This window comes from Dermacentor variabilis, chromosome 2, assembly GCF_050947875.1.
Source record: "Dermacentor variabilis isolate Ectoservices chromosome 2, ASM5094787v1, whole genome shotgun sequence".
NCBI lineage: Eukaryota > Metazoa > Arthropoda > Arachnida > Ixodida > Ixodidae > Dermacentor > Dermacentor variabilis.
Window position 1 is genome coordinate 126,665,649 of NC_134569.1, and position 22,110 is coordinate 126,687,758.

A 22,110-nucleotide genomic window follows, 5' to 3' on the forward strand; every position below is an offset into this window, starting at 1 on the left:
TGATTCACTCTTTACTGTCGGATCCGCGCAAGGAGCGAATCGTGTACGAACCGAAAAGCAAACTAGCGCACACAAGCTACATTTTTATCCAGATGAAGACTTTTGTTTTGTTTTTTGTTGTTGGTTGTACTTAGTTAAAGAATAGTGGAGTGTATAAATATGTTGCCATTGACTGAGACAGGGAAAGAGTGTAAACTGTGTTCTTTCACCTTGAAGTTGATCAAGTCTCTTCAAGGTGATAATCGGCATTGATGAAGCAGGAGGCAGGTCGGAGGTGACAAACTAGATATATTGCAGCGAAAATATTTACACAGTCAAATGCAAAGTTTGCAGAAGAAGATGGATGATAAACAGAGAAATAAACAGCACCTTACTCTTCTACTTTTCCTAAGTTAGAGCCTAGGACAACTGTCCCTACATACGACCGACTGAGTCTCACTGTTCGACCGCTAAGTGGTTAGGCCCAAACTAGCGTTGCATTATATGGAGTCTTACTGATCTATCAGTCTAATGATTACAGCCTAGGCTGAAAGGAATGGGTTCCATACAGCCTTTAAATGCATTTCTGTAAACAAATAAAAAGGGGAGGTAGAAACTTCTTGCCCGCCTCCTCATTCCCCTAGCCAGTGAGGTTACAACTGAATATAAGCTGCCACCTACTGGGTTGTGCCTAATCTCGTTAGCTGAGTTGTTAGACTTTAGGAAAGTATTCGGCACTCTCTCTCTCTCTCTCTCTGATTCTCATGCTCTTAGCGATTCCATGGTGCATCAGTGCCTCCAATTTCTCTCGTCATGTTTCTGTGGAATTTGTCCGCTGGCCCGGTCTCATAGAATACCAGAAGTGACACATGCACTGGCAATTTACAAGCACTTCGTCAAAGAAGCGTTTCTGTCAAATTCTATGTTGTCACTGTGCTGGCCTCTAGGAGCTTTCAACGACTGGGCTGCTCTCCCTTTGGGGAATTCTTGCCACTGTCTCTGCATAGGTTGTTGACCATGTGAAAAGTTCTTGCCATTGTGGGTAGTTCGTCGTAGGTATTTAGACCTGACAATAGGGAGGACCCGGGCAAGGCCATCGCCTCCCACCCTTGGTGAAGGTGTCATTGCTCCCACATTCAAGGGTAGGGATCAGTTGGTAATTACCCGTGCATTCAAACGCTCCACACACAGTCACTTACCGCGCAGAGAGAGAGAGAGAGAGATGTGAAAGTGCTTGCATACCTTAGTGTGCCATATCGCCTGTTCTGCATGTTTAAGAGATGATCGGCTTAACAAAGAGTTTCAACTTTATTTACAAATGGCTGCTTTTGGTGCTGTTACCACATTATGTGGTGCTTTGTGTTTGGGAAAGCTCCTGAATGTGGTGCATGAGAAGTTACAACTGACCAGGGTGTGGGGCATAGCTGTTTGGGTTCTCATCCACAAGCAGGGAAGGAGTGGGGGCAGAAGGGAGGGACATAGGAAATGTGCTTAGTAAGTGTAGCAGGAGGACATGCCCATTTGTTGAGGACGTTTGGGTAGCCACCACACATGTGGTGTGGCATTCCTGACAGCACTCTGTCAGGTGTGTCACAGCATCATTCTGCAGTGTGAGTGTTTATGCTTTGCCTGTGAGGGAAGCATCAATGCAGTTGATTGTGCAAGGAGGCAGGGGAATGGTGGTGTTTGACTGCTGCATGCTTTGCTGTATGTATTGATGCTGATTTCTGTGCTTTGCAATAATTGGGATTCAGCATCTGCGTCTTGTGAGCAAGGGAGTGAGTAAGCTAGTTTCCCTGCAACTTGTGGTGTTATGGTATCCACTTGCCACTGCTATTTGTTTGCATTGGCACTACATATCATTGAGTGAGAGCATATAGCACAGTGACAATAGGTTTCTGAGCCAATCACATGCATTTTATCTTGAGATTTTGTGCTTTGTAGGTGCCCAGTGGCAGCTTGAGCCTGTGAAGTAATACTTTTCTTGAACTATGTTGAAAGGCACTTAACAATAAAACCTTGCAGACAAACAACCAATGGTTGTTTCAGTTAAGGAGATACAGAGTTTATTCAGTTTGATGTGGATATTTAAGGAGAGATTGCTTGAAAAGTTATAGATATGAGCAAATGATGCATCAATGAGTTTGTGCTTTGCTATAGCATGCACTGTCATGTACCAATTTCTGTTTGCAATCAATACTGAACATTTTTGCTTTGGCTGACACACTTTAGAGATGTCATGCTTGAAATTTTGTGCGACTCGTATAATGTTATTGGTATACTATCTTTGACTTGATGCACAACTCAGTCTTTACCGTTTGCAAAGTTTAAGGTTTTGCAATGTAATTTCTTCCTTGTACATTCTCTGTTCCACTACTACAGACTAACGTTAGTCCTATGGCCAATGCTCATTTGCCGTCAAGCTTGTTTTTCAAGCGAAGTAGGCGCTCATAGTTGTTCCTGTACATCTTGCACAACTGTGCCAACACTTACACGAGACACCTACCTTCAAGAACAAAAGACTCCTTACGTCGCTGCCGCATTGTATGCCTTTGCGGTCATGCCTGATCGACACTCTTGGCTCGCACTCAAGGGTCTGACAGGCAAACTATCTGTCAGTAGTGTGGAAGGGCAAAATGAATAGCTGCCAGCCGTTCTCTGGAGGATTTTGGCAAGTTAGAAAGCCTGTCTCTTGACTGAGTGCACTGTCAGTAGGGGACCTCAAAGGGCTTGCTGCATCATATCTTCAGAGCCTGCACTCTCGTAGCCCATCTACACGCCTTGTTTTGGCCAAGGCCAGATGAGTAATCCTTCGGATTGCATCTGTCATCCATGACCCTTTTGCTGGATGGCCTGTTTTGGTTGCAATTTCCTTATCATACAATGTGTTTAGTGGAGGTTACCTCTGAGTAAAAGGGACACAAATGGTCATGTGCAGTTCACGTTCACATATTCAGTCATTTGAAGGTGGGTTGAAGATGGGAAGGTAGCAATGGCATTTGTCACATTTCAGATTACTTTTTTTAGTTTAATCGCAAGATCGGTCTTCTTTTTTCAATATGCTATGGTATTAATACATGTGAGCTATGGGTCATGGGGACACTGGCCAGGTTAATTTGCCCAGCATAACTGCATATATGAAGAAAAAGAAAAATCGGTTATAAAGTGCCGGTTTCTTGTCACATGCAAACATTGAGGTTTTGTTTAGGTCTTTTATGTGTACTGGAGTAGTACTTTTACCAACCTGCGTGCAGGACATATTCCCGGTTTAGCGAACTTCTAGAGTTGGTCACATTAAGAAAGCCAGTACACGTTTAAAAAAAAAAGAAACTGCATCGCTGGGTTGCTTGCTGTCTCTATCACTCGCTTCCTACAGGGAGAGGAGGAATACATAGAGTTTTACAAGAAATAAAGATAACTTTGTGTTAAGAAAGTGTATGATGTGATTGTGAAACATAAATTGACTTACCAAGTTGAGGAAAAGCAGACACTTTACATCATTCGTTCTTTTTTACAACCATGAGCAAATGAGAAAGCTATGATACTAGAAAAACCAAGCGGGCTGTAGAGATTGACTTTTGATTAAGTAACAGCACCATTGTAAAATTTTCCTCTTGGTTGGCAATCTTACCCTTAATGATATAAGTAGCCACAGCTTGGATTATGGTAGTGTTTTGTCAAGAGGAGTGGAATTGTTGAGATGCTCACTTGGACATGAAGACACTCTGTAAATAATGACGTGTATTGCATGGTTTGGCATTAAGCTTAGCTGCCAACATTTATAAGCTTGTCATAAAATGCTGAATTTTTGGAGCTTGTTTATGATTGTTGTTAAGGCAACAGTAAATTTTTGATTTTTCATTTCAGCCCAGTCAAGTTAGTTTAGAAAAGTACAAATACAGTTTCTGATCATTTTTTCAGAGCCTGATCTTTCGTACTCACTCAATTATTTAGACCTAACCACAGTACCACCATTGACAGGATGGAGACAGTGCATAATGGCAACTGATAAGGCGATTGATATTTCATAAGTTAACTTCATGGATATTTCCATTTGTCTGTTGTGCAGATTATTCTAGCTGCGACATTAGAGCATATTGCCGGTTCCCAGCTTCCTTCTAGAACAAAGTTTGCAAATGTTTAATGCATAGTCAACATTTTGACTAGTAAGACTTTTCATATTCTTCCCTAAACTTTAGTATTTATTGGCTTCGACTCCAGCATGTTTCAAATACATATCAAGGTTGACAGGAAGGTCTGCATTAAGGCTATGCAACAAGTAAAGTTTTCAATGCCCAATAAGAATTGCAAAAATGCTTTTTCATTTTTGAGAGAATTGTTTATTACAGGCACATGCTGTGGAATGTTGACTGACTTATTACTAGTTAATGGCTAGAAACTAAGTTATCGGCATGTGGCAACTGAGTGTCATTGTGCATTCCATAGTAGATAAGAGGCTTGTTTGAAGCTTTTAACTTGCAGGAAGTTTGAGCTGTTGATGCCAGGCCTCGAGGCACGAGTAAACTCCTGTGGCGGTCACTTGGTCAAATATATCAGAAATATTGCCCACACGTGCTTATCCTTCAACTACATTTTCCTTCACATCTGTCATGAGCACTTGCTCGGCTTTCATGGGTCTTGTTTTGGTGTCACTCATTCGTTCGCAGCACATTGTGTTCCTTTTCCTTATCATCTGTGTGTCTGCCCTGTTTATTGCTTAGTTTATCTTGAGTCGTTAAACCTTCAAGGCTTTTGCTGGCCTGATATAACAGCGGCTCTTGAACAGCAGCTCTTTCTTTGTGGCCACAATCCTCTGCTGAGCTTCCTCATGGCAGTGTTGTCAGCTTGTTGTAGTCATACGCCTAAAAGACAGTGCATGTGCTTGATAAAGAGAGCTTGTGTGATAAGCTTTTGTATTATGTCAGCATTTGCTGACTCACTCAGCTATATATGTTCAATACATGGCAGCCTATTCTCACCAGATTGGCTGCCACAACACATTTTGTTTTGTGCAAATAGAACAACTTTCCCATGAGAGAGAGAAAGGGCTGCATCTTGTCATCTGTAAATGTAGGCAGCTAGAATGCTTACATATAGTTCAACACAAATCACAATAGTACACACAGCTCACGAGGCTGGATTTTGAAAATAGGACGACTGATCTTGAACAAATGAAACCTTTTTTTGCTTATGCCACATTGACTTGCTTGGTGTTACTGCTGGCCGCACAATTCACTTTTTTTACATTTTGTTTGGTCTGCAAAAGTAGGGTTTTCCAATTCCTGAGTTGGCAGGAGCTATTTCGGTGCCGCTATTGCCTCAGCTGCTGCTATGGGCAGCAGTGGCTATGTTGGTTTCACCAGGATTTATGATTGGCACGCTATCTTTACTTGTGCTCTGTCTTTTTTTTGTTTAGTTGATGCTTTCTGCTCCCCCCCCCCCCCGAATTCTTTATGTTGAACTTCACTGGCTGATGGGCAATCGTGTTGTAGATAATGATGATTAATAAGAAAAGGCAGTATCAAAGTGTTTATTGTTTTGCACAGCTTAGGATTGATTTGGCCTTAGCTCCACTTTAATTGCTGTCCATTCTCTGTCTAGTGCTTAGAGCACAGTGCAGTGTTTAGGATATGAAAAATTTAATAACGACAACCATAATAGTCATGAGTAGCACAACACCTGAACTGAATCACCTGTAGCAGGTCACCTCTAGTATAATATAAAGTATAAAAAGCACAATCTAGTATAATGTTAATATTCCTTTCACATGATTCTATTTCTTCCTTATCATCAGCTGCTAAGAGGTAGCTGATCTCACTGATAAGGGGGGCTGAGCGTTGCTCGTACCAGCAACAAATTCTGAAAAGGAATAGCATTGGAATAAAATCACTGCATTATCCTGGCCCAAAGCTGAGCTTGCCTGTAGAAATACCTTAAAAATGATGGTGATATGCAAATACAGGGGTAACACAAACATTAATTGACAGCACGTATATACGAGGCTATCTGTAGTTACCTTGTCACCTCTAGACATTCCTTTCTGCCCCTGTTCCTTTACAAAAAACATGTGGCAGAACCCACCTCTCGACGACTGTCGACGGTAATACATTAGAATTTAACCAATATAGAGGCACAATGTATTGCCACCGTCAAAACGAGTTATGTAAGAGGCATGTACTGCAGTGGGGTTCATTCTTTGCGAGTCCCTAGGAACACTCGGAGCCATCGAGCGCCGCCACCGTCGGGGAGTTTGCACGTGGCCTCAGAACTGCATGGCCTGCCGGTGCTTGCAAATGCTGAGAAACGTGTCATGTGGCAACTGGATTCCTTTCTTGTGCTTTTTTCTGGACGCGTTGCGCCATCTATTGGCACTGCCGAGAAATCAGCGCGTGGCCTCCGAGACGAGAAGCGTGCTGCACCTGTGCCTTCAAACACCGAGTATTGTTTTGCTTGCCACGCACTCATTGGCTCCAGCTCAGTAATCCAAGTCGGTGAGAGGTTCATTGAAGAACGACACATACCCAGTGCATTTGTGGCGCAGCCTGCTAAGGCTTTGGGTGGCTGTCCTTGAGGAACGCTTGTGATGATGGCTTGATTCTGCTCAGCATCGGAGATGTTTAAGGGATCTTTTTCATCATTGTAGAGCGGAGCATTCCCATTGGCACATACCTAGTTAGCCTAGTTCACATCAAAACCATTTACTGAAGAGCGGCATGCAGCTACTGGCCTTTACCCAGTGACCCAAGTTAGCATCGAAGAGGTTCATTGGAGACCCACACAGAGCGAGTGGGATATACCCAGTACTTCAAGTCGGCGTCAAAGAGCTTCTTTGAACAGCAGTACTTACCTAGTCCTCCGTGTACAGTGACCCATGTCGGTTTGAAAGAGGTTTGTTGGAGAATGGCACGTATGCACACATTACCACATACTCAGTGACCAAAGTTGTTCCTATGGTTGTTGTGGAACCCTGTTGCTTCCATGCAGCAGAATTTGTGGTGCAATCCACTAATGCTTTGGGTTGCTGTCCTCAAAGAAACCTTGTGATGAGGGTATGTAGCCACTCAGTGTCGAAAAAATTTAAGGGATATTTTTCGTCATTGTACATGGCACATTCACAGTGCCACGCACCTAGTTACACAAGTTGGCATCAAAGACACTCATTGAAAAGCGGTACGCACCTACTGGCACATACCCAGTGACCCAAGTTGGTGCCCAATTGGTGCCAACCAATCCTGCATCTACAGTGACCCATGTTGGTCCAATGGTTGGTTTTGAACCCTGTTACCTCAGCACAGCAGCTTGCACTAGCCATTCTACCGAGGACTACCCAGTGACTTAGGTAGGCAGGAAAACAGTCATATACATACATGCAAACAAACAAACAGAAAGATGAGCCTCTGGAAAGTGTGTGAAGTACCCAAAGAATGCCAATGCATTAATAAAACTTGCTAAACTTGTAAACAGGCTCAAAGCTATCTGGTTAAGGCACACAACTAGTTGAAAGAATTGTTGATCTAGTTGATTGGTCATACATTTATTTCTGGTGTCAAAAGTACACAACGCAGAGTATACATTCCCTGTGTTTATACTTTCTTTTTTCCTTGGTGCTATTTTATTAAGATTGTTTTTGAAGAAAAATTTTTAAACAATAAACCTTGAACGATACCATAGGTATCAATGGTTAATCCGCCATGCCAGTGCATGAATAAACTTTCCGTCCCATTTCTCACAAGGGCGTTTGTTGACGACAGGCTGTGTTCGCTTACTTCCTCTGGGCTCGCCCTTCTCTTCATGACCTGGTACCTCCTTGTGTTTTCCTTTTTTTCCTGCCCCGTTTGTATTTGTGAAGTGTAGCGTAGGGCCATTACAACTTGTGCAGGCTGCCATTTCGTCTCGACAATGGCTCTCTTAGCCTGACACAACAGAAGCAAGTAGGAGGAAATGATCCTTTCCGCTCCTTAAGAGACATTGTGTGCGCCCGTGTGTGTCCCTTTGTCACTTGCCTCACAGCAAGAAAAAAAACAAAAACAAAAAAAAAGTAAGAGGGAGGGCAAGCACCTTTCTTCGCCTGTCGTTTGTGGCGTTGTTAGCAGTTGCCAAACACACTTTGGAAAATTCCTGAAGGAGACAGGCTGAGCAAAATAAAAAGAGACAGTGGAGCCTGGTCTGGAGGGCATGCTCTCTTAGGAATGTGCCACACTTTTGATGTGTTTACTTGTTCAGACCTCATTCCAAAGTCTGTGATGGAAAGTGGGCTGCTCTGTTACCGCTGCAGTTAATTTTCTTGCGTTTTTTATTTATTTGTTCTTCCCCCAAGTTTTTTGATAGATGCCTGAAATGAAGGCATCTTGCTCATGTTTTGTTGCATTTCTTATGACACTAGCGTGTATAGTTCTTTCATGTATAGTTATAGTTTTTTAGTATAATATGAGGAGAACAAGTACACATTGAGCAACTTGTACTGACTGGCAGCATCATTGACTGCATGAAGAAAAAAAAAAGAAAGAAAAACTGAAAAGGACCTACATTGCTTGAAATGCATCAGTACTCTCCTTGTTTCCTGTTTGTGTTAGTATACTCAGCTGTGAGTTAGCCAGGATTTTATTTCAGAGGGTGGTTTTTTTTCTTCTTCTCCTCCCCACCTTTTTTTTTTTCCAGAATGCTATGAATATCTGATACGTGCATTATACGGTAGGCTAAGAATTGAGTGTGGGGTTCGGACCCTACACCCCTAATTACTTACGCTACTGTTCTTGTGCTCACATTGAATAGGGGAGCTGTCTTGCTCTAAATTCTGCCCATGTTCCTAGTGGTTTCATGTACATCCTAGCCATCCTTTGAAATATTTGCAGCATAAGTGAACTCCTTTTTCCTCCCTGCAAATTGGAGGGATTTTTCATTTCTAAATTGTGGGCTTTCTTGTACCAAGATTACGATCTCATTATAAGGCACACCATTTAGAAGATTGTTTTCAGGAAACACAACAAATTGTTTAAATTGACTGTGTGACTGTATACAACATTGTATATAAATCTAAAGGTGTTGGTCACAGTACCAGGTGCTGTAAGCCAGCGCAATAATTTTATTGCATTCACTCTCAGGGGTTAAATATCTGAATTCTAGCATGTGACTTAGCTGCATAGGCAGTACTAGATATGAATAAACAACCCCTGCTTGACATGAGTGACTGTGCTCACAGCTGAAAAGCTCTTAAATAGATGAGGCTTGCTAGCTCAGCTACATTCATTCCTTATTTTCGTGCTCTGAGCTGTTACATTGAGAGTCTGTAGAAAATGTTTTGGCCACAGAATTTTTGAAACCATCAACAATAGCAATGACAGGGGTGAGGGCAAGCAGATTGTTAAAATCTGAAGACAAAATGCATTCTGGTATTGCATTTTTGTAGCAGATTATCAGCCCGCTTTTGTTAGTAACCAGCAAGAAACTATGAAAACCATCAAAAGCCAACTGCTAACCATTCGGAATCGGTTAACCTACTGCAATATCCCGAGAGATAGTCCACCTAAAATTGAGAGACAATTCAGTGAAAATATGAGGTAGGCTAACTTTCATTGTGGTGGGTAATTTTCAAGTCGGTAACTTCCGTTGTTTTTTTTTTCTAAGCCGTAAGATTAGGCAAGGTTGAGTTATCCTTTGGGGGTAGAACATCTCTCGAGTCTAGTTGGTCCCGGTCCTCTCGGCAGTGACGTTCTCAAGCTTTTTTGGAATTGATGTGGGCTGAGTGTAATGTTATGAGTCAGCGTGATGCAGTTCCCAGAAGGTCATTGTTACTCACTGTTCTTGTATTTTCTCTATGTCTTGTGCAGGATGGGGAGGGAAGCGTAGCCGTTTCTAGTCTTAAGGCCACTGGTGGACAGCATGATGTCCAAGGGTGGAGAAGGTGACATCTCGTCCTGGACAAACCAAGTGAGTTAGCACATGACACTTCATTATATGGGCTGCTTCGATTGTGCCTGTCTTAGTAGTTAAGTGCGTAAGAATTGATACAAGATGATGTTTTTGCTGGCAAGGATTCATAGCATTTTTCATAGATTCGTAGTAGCTGGCAAAAATTAATAGTAATGTTATAAATTGTGCATTAACTTGCACCAAGCTTCTAAAGGGACACCAGAGTTGAACTGTATTAGTAAAGTATGCAAAAAAGCCATTCCTATCGAGATGCTTAGTAAGCCAGAAACTATGGACCTTGAAGTTCCCACACCAGCTCACTTTGATGTCAGGGGTTTTGTTGGCATCTGCTCGGGGCTCAGTTCATTTATTGATCAGTAAAGATAGACTCGATTGCATTCTAAAGGAACCAGAGACTGAGCTTAGCAAATTAGGCCTTTGGCTCCTCTGGAATGCAAGATCTTTTACTGAGCCAAATACAAGAGAAAATTTTGAAATCTATAGTCACACTGATATACCAGCACTGGGGTTATGGTGCAGAAAAAAAAAAATTAGAGAGACCATGGCTTTCATTTTCTTTTCTAATAATCAACCTACAATATTTGCCCAATTTTAACACACCCCCAATCTAACGAGCATTAAATTTTCGCAGGTTTGAAGTAAGCAAATAAAAGTGCGCCTGAATGTAATGTGCACCTGATTTATAAAGGAAAAAAAAAATATAGCATGTCCCCCATGTTCATGATCAGAAGAAATCGGGTGTGCAGAATTTTGCTGCAGAATTCTGAGGAATTCGCAGGAGGGACACTTCTTTTTTTTAATGAGCTTTCATAATAAAAATGGTGCTTCATAGGCCATTGATACCAAGCACACAGATCACAGCCGAGCACTGAACGAACCCACGGGAGCACTGCGCCACGCGAAAGAAGCGAAATGAGTCAGCCAAGCAAGTTATTGTCGCGTTGCAGCATGCGGCAGGTGTTTTAGTGTTCCCGATCCACCTGTGCTCTGCAGGCAGAGCTGCTGAACAAGCGTTCATTGGTTAAAAACTACCAGAAACAAAATGTTCCCAGCGAGCACGCTGAGACTCTGATGTCACTTGTTGGATTGACTATTCAAGAGGGAAAAAAAATGAAGAGAATGTCTTCACGAAGAGTTGGATTGTCGAGGCTGGCTACGTGATGTAATGCTCTTTTCTAGTCTGTTTTCTTCCTGCATGTTCATGAAAACGTGCTCCGACGCCATCTTGGGAAGGCAGTGATGCCTCTGACTACTTTGATGGTAGGCTGTTGCCAATGGTGCGAATGCAGTTTTGGCTTGTATCCAATTGGGATGCACAGGTAACTTTAGGACCCATTTGCAAAAAAAAAAAAAAAGTGCGTGTTAAGTTAGAGTAAATATGGAATTAAAGAGCCCCTCACCAGGTCTGGCCATTTTGAGCTGACGAACGCAGAACATACAATGCGCTCTAACGATGATGTTTGCAAAGTATTACATTGCTACGTGCCGCGGAAAGGTATGAAATTTCAATACGAACGCCGTTTTCCCTTTCCCTCGTGGCAACTGCGCTCCAAGCCGGACGGTGACGTACTCGTGTCTACAGTGTGACATCGCTAGTGGTGACACGTGACTTCGAGAATTATTCAAGGCAACATCTGTTATTTGTGTGGCCTGTTGCTGGAATTGGTGAATTGAAGTTTAGAGAAATAATAAAACACACAAACGAAATGTCTGTGTGTGTTTTGTTTTACTTCGCACCGAAGCAAGCGAGGTGTACCTCTGCTTCGTCTGCTTGTTTCCACGGTCGTGCGGTCGCGTGTGCAGGTACCAAAACTATGCCATTTTCTACCGTGTTCCAGCGCATGACTATGCTCTGCGATTCGCTTGTTCTCTCTCAGTATTCGTGTACCACTGAATTACACCGCTAGTCATGTTTCCTTGTGCACAGCACAAAAAATTGTGCACTGCATGAACGAGACAAGAGCTCGCACGTGACGCCGTCAGTGGAAGTGCAGAGAAAAGAATTTCGCTTGTGGTGGCTAGGCGGGGCGAGGGGGAGAGAGCGTCTTGCTTGGCAGCGGAGACTGCCTGCTGAAATCATGGGTTCGCGGCACTGATATATTTCTATCTCGGCTATTAATGGAGCCAATTTGAACATTTTTTGTGGCAGAACGCTCCCTAGAGGACACGTAACAAGTTCCAGCGTCTAACCAAAATTTGCTATGGGGGCTGGTGAAGGGCCTTTTAACACAAAATTAGAAAAATTCGGATGCAGAAAGTTCGGAACAGTACTTTTCAATTTGCACTGGTTTACTGTTTTACAGTGAAGCCGTTTATGCCTAGGGTTCCGTGCATTTTTCGTCTCCATCAACAAATGTGTATGAGCAAAAACTAGCATCATCAGCTATGGCTCGTGCCACTGCTTGTGTATTCGTCGCCATCTTCTACCGCAGCTGGCTCGTTGGTGCCCCTCAGCGTAACTGCACGAATGCGCTTGTGCCACTGCTTGCGCATTTGTTGTCATCGTCTTCCACAGCTGGCTCCGCTGCCACTCATCATGCCAGCGTTCCCATAGTGCCCCTCCCTTCGCAAAGGCGCTGGCGGCACTAGCCCACTGCCAATCGGTGCGGTGATTTTAGTCTCAAATCCTTTGCCGCAGTATATTGGGAAGTGAAAACACGAATGTGTAACACGAATGAATGTGGATGTATAAAAATAAATGTGTGTACATTCCTTTCTTCACAATGACCACTGATGAAGACAATAAATGTGTTTGTACCTTTGTTCAAAATTCTGTGTCACCTCTTTGTCATGTGCTACACAGGTTCACTGGTCATCCACCTTCACAAGGTGGAATAGCTCATAATTTTGTGTTCTTTTAATTAATTAATTTTCATTAACTCACTTTTTCATTAATCATTTTAGGACACATGCTGCCGTTTGGGATTATGAAGGCAGCCACTGATCGAGGCACATAAATTTAGCAGTAATCCTGGTACCAGCACCACTTTTCAAGACATCTGTCCCCAAATTTAGTGACAATGTACATTGGTGTTCAATGTAGTTGTGTCCCACGCTGTTCCAAGATAGCTTTGTGGGGAACTGATACATGAAAAATCAATGCATTCTTCTGAAGATTTGTGGGACATATGGCTCGAAACCGGTGTTTGTCACAGGATGCCTACTAAGTGGACATGCTTTTGCATCCTGAGTGGCTTTAATTTCCCACTTGCAACATTTTGCAAAACATTAAAATTAATGAACTATTTAGAAAAAAAGTAGTTAATAGCTTACTGGTGATTACTGCAGTTTCTGATATATGCCTTATATATGAGCCATCAAGAAGTATCTTTTTGTCTCAAGTTCAATTGAAGACTCATTGCTGGAAAAGCCAGTAAATGGCAGCTATGTTGTAAAAAAAGGGCTGGTATTCAATGCTGTGGATTTTCTTGGAGCTCTTTCTTTTTTGTATACTTACCTCTTTCCTTACAGAACAAGATAAAAACTTAATAGTCTCTGTTTGATGCTCTCGGGTTGTGCACTTCTCAGTTATTTCATCCCTATCTCTTATGAACTGCAATTTACACTTGCAGTGGTCCTGTTTTTGCATAACGCCTTTAGATGCACTGGATGTACATTTCACATGGAGCCAGTTCTAGCACTGCTATGTGGGCACAGGGTGATTGTGGTACATGAATTTGGCCACAAACAGGATGCAAAACACCACTTGTGCCTCAAATAAAGCATTAGTAGTTGCCAAACATGGTTTTAGTTTGTTTCCTTGACAGGATTACAAATTGTTGATTAGGCTTCTTTGGCACACTATTTTTATAAATTGTTTCAGTGGTAATCCTTTTGTTTTCAAAAAAACACTTTCTCATTTTGAATTCCATTCATAAATCTTTCATGTAGTGCTGTTTTGGCAACTAAACATACTTGCTCAAGCAGGATCTTGGTTTGAGCTAGCTAGTGTATAATCATAAGGATCACTGGTCTTCTGGTTTTACATAAAGCGATTGTTTGTTCTGAATAAAGATCAGAGTGAAGTTCGATGCCTGTCCTGAAAGTTTGAATTCTGAAACAAGGAAGCCAGGCTGAGAAAAGCTGCGCACAAACATATTCAAGATGAAGGGTGCATCTGGCATTGAAATGGCTACTAAAGAAAATCAAGCGCTTAGTGAGGTTATGTCATTGCAATGGCAAGTTCTCCACTGCAGTCTCTGCAGAAAGCGTAAGTTGGTGACCCATCATGGTAGCCCATTGGCTGTGGGTTTTCACTGCTGAGCTTGAAGTCTCAGGTTTGAGCCCAGCCGTGGCAGCCACGTTTTGATGGTGGTGAAATGCAGAAACACTCGCGTATTTAAATTTAGGTGCACATTAAAGAGCCCTTGGGTGATCAAAATTAATTTGCAGTTCTCCACTTTAACTTGCCTAGTAATCATATTGTGGTTTTAGCATGTAAAACCCCAGATATTCTTTTTTTTTGTGTTGGTGTGCAAGAACAAGAGAGGTGCTCCTAGTAAATGCGCTAATAATTGGTGCTGAACTTAATCAGCGTGCACAGAATCAAGCCTTATCCGGTATAGTTCCTTTTTTTAAATTGTTCTAGTGTTTACTAGTGTTTGTACATATCAGCATGTGTGCAAGCATTTGTTGGCACACAATGTGTTATCTCAAAGACAATTCTCAATTTTGCCTGGACAGCATGTCTGTTTAACAGCACTTGGGCAGTCTGCCCTTTAGTATAGCCGTTGTTGAGTGCATTGCAGTTAGTTGTGGCTGTGGTTGACAAGGGTCTCTCACACATGTGCTTGTACTTGTCCAGGATCAAGCTGCAGGCAGGAAGGAATCCAAGGAGGACAAGGCATGGCATGGGGTGAGGACGGTGGTGCTGCAGCGGTCCAGCTCAAACGAGGACCTGGGCTTCACGCTGCGGCACTTTGTGGTCTACCCTCCCGATGCCATCAAGGTGAGCATACCTTTCCTTGCATGTGGTAGCATGTCTGAGCCACATAGTCCCTGAGGGTTCACGTTTTGTCCACCTCCATCGTATTGCATTGCCTCCGTATTATCTAAGCTGAGGCATTGCAATGGTTTAGAAAGCTTGGAAGCTACTTGAAATCCGGCTGGAGTTGACTGCGTTGTAGTGTCTCATATTGTACCTGCAGCGCTTCATATTTTTGAAGAAGGAATGTGGCAGTTATGTCTCCCCCCTCCAAAGGTTTGGAACTCTAAGGTGTAATTTGAGGCGGTGCCAAATGCATTGAATGATGTCTCCTTGATCTTTTTCTTGTTGAATGCAAAAAAGAAAAAGCGTACAAAAAATGTTGACTGCCAATATAAAAAAAAACTTATTTGCTGAGCCATTCAGACTGGTTTGCGACATATGTGGTTATTGTGTGCTTCAAATTGAACGGGTAGATGTTATGTGTTGCACACAGCAGCTCTCGCCGTTTCAGGGCATTAACAGCAAAGTGTTTGTGACACTGTTGAGCGTTGTTTTTCCATCTTGATCAGCATCTGGCAAAAAAGAGAGTTTGAAGCTGAATGACTGGGCAACTGTTGATAGAGCCTTGCACCAAGTCAGTCAGTGCTTTGGTATAATCTTTTACAGCAAAGCTATTTATGGCTAGGGTTCCGTTCATTTTTCGTGTCCATTAACAAATCTGTGTGAGCAAAAACTATCATCATCAGCAATGGCTCGTGCCACTGCTTGCACGTTCGTCGTCACTGTCTTGTTCCACAGCTGGCTTTCGTGCCAGCGTTCCCGTGCTGCCCCTCCCTCTGCAAAGGCCCCTCCCTCTGCAAAGGCCCCTCCCTCTGCAAAGGCCCCTCCCTCTGCGACTGGCAGTGGCACTGGCCCACTGCCAGTCGGTTCGATGATTTCGCTCTCAAATTCATTGCCTCAATATATTGCAAAATGAAAGTACAAATGTATACAACGAATGTATAGCACAACTGAATGCGGATGTATAAAATAAGTGTTTGCGCATACCTTTCGTCACGATGACCACCGATCAAGAGAAAAAATGTGTTTGTACCTTTGTCCAAAATTCTGTGTCGCCTCTTTGATGTGCGCTACACAGCTTTGCTGGTCACCCACCTTCGCAGAGGGGAATGGCCCAGGATTCCTTTTTTCAGAAACTGCATAATAATGGAAGGCATTGCAGTGCGATTTTTCTGTCTTGTTTACCAAAAGGAATTGTGGAGAGTAGCGCTGTTATTATTAATGAAGTACTTCTTTAAATTTGGCTAGTCGCCTGCGAAAATTTAACTACATGTTCCACTTAAAAAATAAGTCAGAAAGGCTTGCGTAACCTTTTTATCATGGCTCGCACTCATCCAGATTTTTCACAGGTGGCTGCAAAAGATTATGAAAAATGAATGTCTTGAAGAGAAATTTTTGTTTCTGCTTTGGTGCTCAGTCTGGAATTCAGTGGTGCATTGGTCTAGCTGGGGGGGGGGGGGGGGCACACAGAAATACAGCTTACAACTTTGGGCTAAAGAGGCATGTGTGGGTTGCAAGGCAATTAAATTTTCTCATGGCTCTTGCATGTCACATGCTCTTGGACCTTTGCGATTGATTGTCTTATCAAATCATGCTGGCTAGAGCAGATTTTATTGCCTGGAGTATTGTTGCCACATATGAAGAGCTCACAAGGGCGTTAGTTAACAGCTTTGAGGATCATGTTATGATAACTTTTAATCTTTATTACTGATTTGTTAACAATATCATAGTCACCAGCAGCTTCCTGAGAAGCAATTTCTGTTTCTTGCAGGCTGCCCGGTTAGCAGGAAAACACCCAACAGTTGTAGGTAAGTAAAAAAAAAAAAATTGTTTCATTGCTGTGTCTACTTTAATTTTTGTCAGTGACAAACGCTGACAGGTTTACTAACGGAAGATGATCTGACAATTTCTGTGTGGTCTCATTTGCGTTAAAAAAAAAAAATTACAGCAGGCTTACATCAGTAAGAAGAGTTATGAGAGCTGCTTGTGTCATGCCCCAAGTAAGCAAGTTGTGTAATCTCGTTAGGTTTTCTGTATGGAAAAGATCGGGACATCAGAACTACCTGGAAGAGACTTGGGAAATTGCTGATGAGTCACTTCACAAGAAAATATAATGTATGATTTTAGCAAATTTTTAGGGAGTTTTCACTTCATGAAGGCATTGTGAGAGCTAATGAGTGTAGTAATCGGAATAAACACTGAGTGATAACATCGTTGTAGTCATCTGTTGAGAATTAATTTGAAAGTCTGCATAGTAGTTGGGAGCTCGGTTTAGTGGAGGCAAGTAATACATGTTTTGACAGGTTGAGAACGAAGAGTAGACTGGCTTTATTCCACAGTAAAACAGGTCTGCCAAGTGGCAGTGTTGGCACCCCTGTTGGGCAGCCACCTCGCATCCCAAGAAAGAGCAGGGGGCAATGACCCCCACTTGGAGGTCAGGCGGGATAGCTGAATTTCTCAGAAGCGGGGGACAAATCACAGTGACAGATTGTCGCTACCTAGTTCTTGCAGAAGAATAACTGAAATGAAATTTTTTTTTTTGGTGGTACACATGTAAAACATGAACACATAAAATAGTTAGTTCCTTTGGGGTTTTCATGATCTGGAAAAAATCTGAAGTCCCATGGCCATCATAAGTAGACCTGGTAGAGGTATTTTGCTTTTTCATCTAGCCTTCTTCTAGGTAAAGGTTTATGTGGTGCATTATTATTCAGCATTGCTTCATACAGGAAGTGGTCAGAGTACCAATTGTGAATCCACCATACTTTTTACTTGTAAGGCTGCTTGTCATTGGTTGTCACCAAACCAAATTTATTGGTCCTTGATTGGAGCAGCTCAAGATATAGACCATAGGGGCTTCACCAAGGTATGTGGGCTGTTTTGCGCTGAATTACACAGAAGTATGAAAAAGAGTAGTATGAAAAATTAACTCAAATACAGCTATAGATGGTATAAAATGGTAGAATTGTAAATGGTAGATGGTTGAAAAGAAAGCATGAAAATTATTTATGGCATCAGCTTCAGTAAGGTCCATTTCCCTGGTACATAGCAACGATATGGCAGTCGGCAACAGTATGATGTTTTGATTACAGCCTTCGCCAGCATGCCAACTCGTGCTGCACGTGCACATGGAACACCCAACCAGTGTAGCATTGGCAGAACTGCAACTTCATTGCATGAAAAAAAGAAAAAAACAGTAGTGAAAAATTCAACTCATTTGCATACAAAAGCAGATACGGTGAAGACAGAGTTAATGAGTGTGGAGTGTCATAACAACTTAAATTATGTGGCAGCCAACAATATTTAACTACTACCGTTGAAGCGATGAAAATTAATATTAAACATGTCAATATTGAAGTAATGCGCTAAGCAAAGAATACACTAGTAATGCACTTCTGCTAGTAATGTGTTGGCTATTGCTTGTTCTTGTGGATTGCTCTTGCATACATGCTTTTGTATGCAAGATTTGTTTGTGCTGTACATAGATTACCTGAAGTGCATAGCTGCCAACTTTTGCAATTTTATCATAGAATGCCACATTTTTGGAGCTTGTTTACAGTTGTATTAACACCAGTGATCTTTCATTTGCATCCACTTTAGGGCAGAATGGCAAGATATACAATTACAGTAGTCGACTGATTTTTCAGAGCCAGATTTTTCGGAAGTGCTTGATTATTTGGACATATACCCACAGCACTTCACAGAACCAATGCACTCCATAGAGCCAGTGCACAATAGCAACTGAACTTTCGGCCACCATTACATGAGTGTTTCATGTATAAACTTCATGAATATTTCCACATGTAATGCAAATTATTAGATCATCAATGCAGATTATTGATGCAGATACCAGCTGTGACTCTGCAGAAATGTGCCTGTTCACAACATCCCTACAAAACAAAGTTGGTTAATTATGTTAATTAATAAATCAACAGTCTGAATAATACAGTCGACTTGGTTAATTTGACCCTTACGGGACTGATGAAACTGATCACATTATCCGGTGGGTCAAATTAAACAAGATGCAGAAGAAATGCCAAAGCGTGCCATTGATTCATTTGGCAGTATTTGCCATATTATAACACACCCTCGAATCAAATGCACACCTGCTTTCTACGTGTCCAAAGTGGCGAACTAATCTAGAAATGACATTAAAGCTCTGAACCGATGAAATCTAATGGGCACCTGATTTTTAGCATGAGAAATGGGCAAGGGGCAAGGGCAATGGGCATATATTTTTTTAAAATTTTTATTTGGATATACTGCAGGCCCTTCACGGCCCGTGCATATATGCACAACAGTGACCAGTTTCCTAAATGCAGCTTTGCTTCAATACATCTGTGCAGTAAAGCATACGAATTCTGCGGAGGTGGTTTTGGTATCGTGTCCAATTGCACTGTGCAGGCAATATTCAACCCAATTTGACCCCAGCCCCCCCCCCCCTCAAAAAAAATAAAAAAATCATAAGGCATGGGTTAGAATTGGGTAAATACTGTGATCAGACATTGTGAGCTACGGTTATTGCTTGAAATATCTTTCTAGGGCAGGCCAAAAATAGTAATTTTTGACTGGATATTCTTTTAATGTGTATTCAATGCATTCACTGTTTTGCAAGTTCTACTGATACAGACGTTCCCACTAAAGGGGTCACTATGGTGTCATCATAGGGATCAGGCGCATGCGTGCCAACTGGTCAAGCTTTAATTATATGGCAAAGGTCAAATTTAGGATTGAAATAACCAAAGTTTGGACCCATACAAATGCGTGAGTGCTGGCCGGGACCTGCAGCCAGAATTGAATCAAGCGAAAAAATTGTTTTAACTCGGCTCGTATTAGCCCTTTGAGGGTCAATGACGTAAATATACGGCGCCGCAAACAGGCCCAAAATGGTTGATGCCATATATTTACGGCGCCGCCTGCACGTTTAAAAAGCGCACCTATTTCCTAACCTTTTTCTTTTCTGGCATGTGCTGCCACTATGTGGGAATACAGGGAATTTTTTCTCGCAGCTCCCTCTCGGTTTCCGTTACGTGGTTTGTTTTAGACCTAGTTTGCTCTAGTGTGTCTATATACTACCGCTCGCACGTTGGCGTGGGCGCGGGCAGATGGCGGTTTGGGTTTTGTTCCATGGGTGCTTTCGGCTTCTTGCGCTCGCAAAACTGATGGCTATCTCGTTACTAATCGCTCAAAGGGCGACCGCCTATTTCTCGCTTGTTTAGTGCTCACAGGGGTGCACATAGGAAGGATGCCGCCGTGCATGCGTTTCCTTTTCTTTTTTTTTTTTTCTTTTTTGGAGACGCGCGACAACTAATTGCTTCTGGTTGGCAATAAAATGAAGATAAGCAGAAGTTTGTCATATGTTTTGCTTTTTTGACGGACACGCAACCACAGTTTTCTTGAGTGTGCTCACCTGCGCAGTTCGATTACGCTATGAACGTAAATATTAGTGTAAGAACGGGAACATTTCAGAGTTGTGAAATATTCTCATGTGCACGTTTTCTAAGCCTTGAACTATGTGTATAACAATGCATCAAATTTTTGATTCTTATAAGTTTGTTTCCTTTTTTTTATTGTTGTTATTCATGAATAAACAGTTCATATATACCAGCACAAAATATTTTTTTCTCACTTTACGGTCGCCCTAGAAAAATTACTGTAATCTTTTTTCTCAAAATAGGTCCCTCAGAAGAATTGGAATCTGCAATTAAAAAAAATCGACCCTTGGCAGTCGCATATTGCGAAAAAAATCTACCCTCAAAGGGTTAACGGAAGTCTACTGTAAAATAAGTTTTGGTATTTATAACCAAAATTTTTTATTGTTGGGCTCTGACTGTAGTATTTAAAGAAAATTTAAGTTGTCAACTCTGTAAGTGTGATCAAAAGGGCCAGTGTTGATTCAAAAGGGCCAGTGTTTAAGGTCATGTACACTATAGCTGTTCAGTATTACGAGTCCTTTGCTGGCCTTGCAGATCCGAGCTGGGACCAGCACAAGCAAGAAGCCATGGACACCATCTTTGTGCGAGAGGTCCAGCCTGGAAGTGCAGCTGACAGGGCAGGCCTTGTCACGGGCGACCGTATTGTCTCCATCAATGGGCAGCCTGTCACTGGACGCTCCTATGCGCAGGTCGTCGATCTCATCAAGAGGGGGTCAGTCCAGCTTATAATTTTGCGCCGTCGTGCTTTATCTGCTTTGTTTGATCCATGTCCTTGTGGTGTGACGTGGCTTGTTTTGCAGATGCCTATTTCTTCATGAATCACTCTTAGGCAACTGAGCACTCTCACTCTGACTTGTGCCTAAAGGGACACCGAAGAGAGAAATGAGTTGAGCTGTATTTATTTATTTATTTATTTATTTCTCCGATACCTGCAATGGGCGAAAGTGTTACAGAAGGGAGCGGCGACGAAAGATCAAAAGTTCACAGTTACATAATGAAGTATTAGCAAATTATGTTTCAACAATACAAATAATAAAGGCCATTTTGAGACCATGAGAAGAGTCTCGGTAAGCCAGAAAAAAATATAAGAATGAAAGATGGGTGCGTTTTGCCTTTATGTTAATATTAATCATCACAGTGACAAAATAAGCTAGCTGGATGCACAACATGCACAACATTGTAGGATTACTTTGTTGTTTGCTTTACTCGAATAAAAATTGTTTCTGAAGAATTAAACTTTTTTGGAAATGGCAGATTTTATTTAGTATAAGGCTAACCTTGCTTGCATCATAGCTTATGCTTTGGTTGTGAACCGCATAACACCTGAGCAGCTAATTTGATGCTAACGTCAGTGGTGGTCATAAGCAGGTAGCTATATGCTCGTATTAGCGAAATCGGTGCACCATGCAGTCTGAAATTTTCGTCATGTTTGGCTGTGAAAAACCAGGCTTAATCCTAAATTGAAGAAAGACCACATAAACATGACGAAGGAAAGTTTGGATTATGGTAGTTGGACTATAAACACTATAAGTTTGCCTATAATTACTATAAAGCTTGTTTTTTTTAAATATTCGTTTAGGAGAATCCGAGAGAGTGACTGAGCTTTTGCTCTCTCACTCTCTGTTTTATCTATTTGAGAGGAGCTTCGGAAGAGGGGATCACATGACAGGCTGGCAGCCTGTCATGTGGTCCATTCTTCTGAAGTGACGTGTTTTGGAGATACTTGTTTTATTTTAACATGTATTATCTCTTTGAATACATACTGTATTCATCATTGAT

General features: G+C 42.0%; 1 protein-coding gene across 9 annotated transcripts in view; it reads left to right on the forward strand.

The window, feature by feature from the left end:
* The window catches only part of LOC142572672 (rho GTPase-activating protein 23-like), a 143,043-nt gene that overhangs the window by 44,308 nt on the left and 76,625 nt on the right, over positions 1-22,110 (forward strand). For all 9 annotated transcript variants that reach the window (XR_012826121.1, XM_075681957.1, XM_075681962.1 and 6 more), the window contains exons 2-5: positions 9,807-9,906; positions 14,714-14,857; positions 16,668-16,704; positions 20,866-21,043. Coding sequence is in view for 8 of the 9 variants with exons in the window: in XM_075681957.1 (XP_075538072.1) it covers positions 9,859-9,906; positions 14,714-14,857; positions 16,668-16,704; positions 20,866-21,043 (407 nt within the window). In the remaining variant the exon portion in view is untranslated. The remainder of the gene's footprint in view (positions 1-9,806; positions 9,907-14,713; positions 14,858-16,667; positions 16,705-20,865; positions 21,044-22,110) is intronic.